General features: G+C 35.8%; 1 protein-coding gene across 3 annotated transcripts in view; it reads right to left on the bottom strand.

Moving 5' to 3' along the window:
- Nucleotides 1-4,944, bottom strand: part of EED (embryonic ectoderm development) — a 40,629-nt gene that overhangs the window by 33,936 nt on the left and 1,749 nt on the right. For all 3 annotated transcript variants that reach the window (XM_017850869.1, XM_017850870.1, XM_017850871.1), the window contains exon 2: nt 439-591. In XM_017850869.1, the coding sequence (XP_017706358.1) occupies nt 439-591 (153 nt within the window). The remainder of the gene's footprint in view (nt 1-438; nt 592-4,944) is intronic.

Here is a 4,944-nt window from a genome sequence, read left to right as displayed (position 1 = left end):
AACAGTTACAAATAAAACAAAGGACAGAAACTGTACAAAGTAAAACATCTGTTTCAATTTATACTTGCTCAAAGTTAATGGGTTACATTCAGTTCTTTTAAAACTGATGCCAGAAGTGGCTTATGTTTTTTAAGTTTTACCAAAATATGAAGAGTAATAGTTCTCCAAATCTTTAATTTGAATACAAACAGTAAAGCAAAACATCCTGCAACACTCAGTGTCACATATTTAAATTAAAAAACAAAACCAAAAAACTAAACATGGGATGGACTATAATAGATAAGCAGTCTGAACTACAAAAAAAAAAACCCTTCAAAACACTGTAACTTCAATATATTTACAACTTGACAGAGTATCCTCAGTACGAAATGCATGCCACAGAGGAATAATTTCTGAAGCCTAGCATTCAGCCCAAAGGATCTGTCTTTTTGCACATACCTTGAGACTATTTACACATTTGAAAGAATATTTGCATTTCTTTGACTTCCATTTTCCCTTTCCCCAACTTTTCCTTCCAGGTGCATTTGGCGTGTTTGTAGGTGTATCAGGGCGTTCAGTGTTTGTACCACTTTCTATACTGACAGCATCATCCTGTAAGCAATAAATGAGGAAAATTACATGAAACAGCAATATTGTTTTAGCAGTAAATAACTATTGGGAAGATGTTGACTGACCTAAGAGAAATAATTTCTGCAAGAAGAAAAATATGTATTCATGCCTCCACATAAGGATAAACAAAATCCAGCTACATGTTAGAAGGTTTGTAGATATTTTATATTTCAGCAAAAATGAAAATGAAATAAATACTAATGAGAATAATGGAAGAGTAATACTGTCTTTAATAAGGCACTGGTCTGTTCCAGTCACTTTAATACACTGTAAAGATTAACTATCTTTACAGCTCTTTACAAAAGGTACTGGAAGTGTTGAAAAAGCCTAACTGGTCTCTTGGCTGGTAAGGGTTGCTGGAATTTCACCCCAAAGCTGTGACTCTTAATGAAGACTGATGTATATGTCTTCATAATGTATTTGACTGCTGCTCAGTCTGGAGCATGGAGCTGGGTAGCCGTTTGAAGCAGGAGTGTTAATGGCTTCTACGTGAGATGTCACTTTTTAAAATCCTGTTATTCAAATTCTGCTTATAACGCAAACCATTTAGAATTTTTTAAAACTGCTACTTATATTCTATGCTATTTACAAGTTAAAACTGTCTCGTTCTAAAGTAATAGTGATACTCATTTAACAGAACTCCAGAGACCCTCCATCACAATTAAAGTAAAATCCTTCCAAATAAAGAAATGACTGCAGGAAACCTTGAAAATGCTCCTAATTCATACCTTATCTCACACACCAGTGACCCTCTAATCTCACCTCTCTAATCTCAGAAGAGGATTCCACTACCTCCTGATTACAGATTCCAATGTCTCCTTTGGAAAGAAAAGATTTATTTAAATCTATCACCTTAGGGCAGCAGTTCTAAAATACATTCCAGAGGAAGCCTTTTTTTCCATGAAATGCCTATTAAACAGTCTAGGAAACACTGATTTAGGGGCTATTTCTAAATTATTGCTTCCTAAAGTTGGTTTTATATAGAAGGTTAAAAAAAATCATAAATGAAATAGGTGTGTAGCAAGCAGTAGGTACTCAACAAATATTTGAATTGTAATTTAATGTAAATGTCATTAGTCTTTACAGAAATAGAAAATGGTATTTTAATCTCTTTTTCTCTTCACCTTTTCAGTTGTATTCACATAATTAAAATCAAATGTAGAAAACAATTCTGTGTCTCAGTGAAAACTATGCATTATCTATATAGCATACCCTTCCAAGTTACCAGACTATAGCCCTCCACTATGTCTCTGAGCTATCTTATAACTCTTTTTTGAGACAGGCTCTCCCTCTGTCGCCCACTGTGTCCTCGGTTCAATGCAACCTCCACCTCCCAGACTCAAGTGATCCTCCCCCCACCTTAGCTTCCTGAGTAGCTGGGACAACAGGAGCTGGCCACCACACCCAGCTAATTTTTGGTAGAGACGGAGTTTTACCATGTTGCCCAGGCTGGTCTCAAACTCCTGGACTCAAAGGATCCTCCTGCCTCAGCCACCTAAAGTGCTGGGATTACAGATGTGAGCCACTGTACTCAGCCACAACTCTTTTTTCATTATGAATAACCGACAGACATGTACATTTTGTCTCTACAGTAGAGGTTCAAAATGTTTTCCCTTCCACTCAAGGGAAAAAAAAGTTTCTGTCTCCATTTGGAACTCATCTCTCCATTCCTTACTCCATATATTAATAAATTTGTACTGTTTTGATTTTGCGGGTTAACCATTACTGTATAACATTTGCCTGGTTCCCACTGAGTAAAAGTTTTAACATGTGTTCACTTATCATTTTTTCTGTAAAATTACCTTTTAACACTAGAGAAATGAAATTTTAAAACCTCTAAGACATTTTTATATACCAGTTTCTTTACATTCTGGCTAAACACTGAGCTTTACATTGTGTAAAGAGGCCACACAAAACTCGTTAATAGGGCACATTGCTTATTTTACTTCTGACCACTTAATTTACCCATCTCCTCCAAAGGCAAATCAAGATGGAATCAAATGAAAATGTAATACAGCCAACATGCTTCCATTTTATCTTTAAACTAAAATCAAGTCTTTGCTGAGTGTCTAATGTATGCACAGGCTGACTTCCATTCTATTCCCTTCTCAAAGTAAAGAATGATACTGTGCCACAGACATGGTACTACCTACCATCTTCACTTGCCCAGCGAGGAAACAGACACAGGGCAGTAATTTGTATCTGCATCTTGCCACAGAGATGCCCTGCATCTCTGCTTTTGCTTAAGCAAAAAGACAAGTCTCTAGATTCAGTCCTCTGATCTTACTACCAAGGGATCCATTAGTACTCTTGCAGAAGCCAACTATTTCGCAGTCATATGATCTCAAAAAGTTCAATAAAATGGCAGATAACACACACAATAAATTTAAAATATGTGCCTATAATTCTCTGACTCACATTACCAGTAGTAACTGCTCAAGTTACCTTAACTCTAACTCAAAAACATATTCTTCCCCCAACTGCTTTGGCCTTTTGCCATTATTTGGCGCCCTCAAGAGTAAAACTATTGCTCTTATTTTTTCTGAACTCATTTTTATACAATGTTCTCTACTCCCTTACCTTACTACTGCCCCTAAGTCAGGGGTATATGGATGAAATTCAGAAGGCATGTGAACTCAAATGGGGAAAAAAATTTGCATCTTAATTTTTGCCACCTTTAAAATTTAGCACTTCCTTCTATTATTATCTAGGTAACATACATGCTTAATGTTACTGAAGTTGTGACTCTGTCACCAATGGAAATCAAGTATTTTATATTATACTTCGAAAAGTGTTTATGCTCATCACTACTATCTGACCCACTGCTAGATCTTGTTACTTAATGTGCTAATAAACTACATATAGTATAGTGCTACATCTAAAATGTTTTAGAAATATTTTATAAAATGGTGTGTACAATTTCATAACTGAATTTGTTTGCAATCTCATATCCTGTATTTCACATATCTGAAAATGTTATTTTGAAAAGACTCTACAAGATTAAGGCTTCCAAGGGATGCGCGCGCGCGCACACACACACACACACACACACACACACAAAATTAAGTCTATCCAAATGGAGGAACCAAAACAAAAGCTAATCCAATCATTTGGTCTTGCTGCAACAAAGAATATGTTTTCCTTTAAGGATCTGCAAGAAGAAAATAAGCTTTATTTTGTCTTCTGCAAGTTTCTTCATTCTAAACAGGTTTGACAGTTTCATTATATTTTGCTTGATTATTAAGTATATGGAAGGACCAGAAACATTATTCTGTGTAATCATAAATAAGTAGTAGTAATTATTATAAATAAATAACACGTATATAGTACTTACCATGGGGCAGACACTCTTCTTAGTACTTTAGCTATATTAACTCATTTAATGCTTACAAATACTCTATGAGGTAAATACCACACACCACCATCCTCATTTTTAAGAAACTAAGACAATTATGTCAGTCAAGCTCAAGGTCAAGATAACAGAGCAGAAATTTTAACCTATCACTTGGATCCAGCATCTGTGCTCTTAATACTCTAATCTGCCTAGGGAAATTTAAGAAAATGCAGAAATAAAACGAACGGTCTCCAAACAATAAAAAGAGGGTAAAAAACGTTCGATCCCAATGTACAGGGAGATTGGGGCGCACAATAGGGGAAAAATACAAAAGTAACACTTAACACCCAAGCCTCCTGAAATTTCAAGTCTAAGATCCCACAAACTGACAATCCCAAGAATATCTATCTTGTCTCTGCAAAAAGAATCCTTTCCCATCTTAGTCATGACACCATTACATGTTCCAGCTAGGAATTATGACATAGAATTTAGAAACTGCATGTGGAAGATGTGACATTTATTCCTAAAACTAGCCAAACTGAGAAAATGAAGAACTTAACACCACTCTTCTGAAACATTTTAAGGATTTTTAAGATATTCACAAGTTGTCATATATCATGAGAAGGAGAATCACATTTTGGAGTAGTATCTTTGAATAAATTGTCAAGATACTTCGTTGACCCTACTGGTTATCAACCTAAAACATGAAACTGAAAGCTTATTTATGTCAATTCAGCTTTTACTGGCGAGTCAACTAAAACCCAGTTGGGTTAAATGTTGGTACCGAATGATTACGAATATCCATTTCAGAACTTAAATCTGATTGTAAAATATCTCGCACTTGGCGAAGCCAGGAGCCCATCCTTAAATACATCTGCCTATACCACTGTTGCCTAAAATCTTCCAGGTCGCCCCCTCTTTATCTTAAGTAAAAACGTTCAAAGAAGAAATCGCCCACTCTTATTCCTTCCTCAAAAGTAGTCATTCCCCCCCCCCCCCCC

The sequence above is a fragment of the Rhinopithecus bieti genome, unplaced genomic scaffold (genome assembly GCF_001698545.2).
Source record: "Rhinopithecus bieti isolate Rb0 unplaced genomic scaffold, ASM169854v2 scaffold_30846, whole genome shotgun sequence".
NCBI classification, from domain to species: Eukaryota; Metazoa; Chordata; class Mammalia; order Primates; family Cercopithecidae; genus Rhinopithecus; species Rhinopithecus bieti.
The sequence above is the reverse complement of the archived record's forward strand: the minus strand, read 5'-3'. Positions and strand labels throughout refer to the sequence as shown.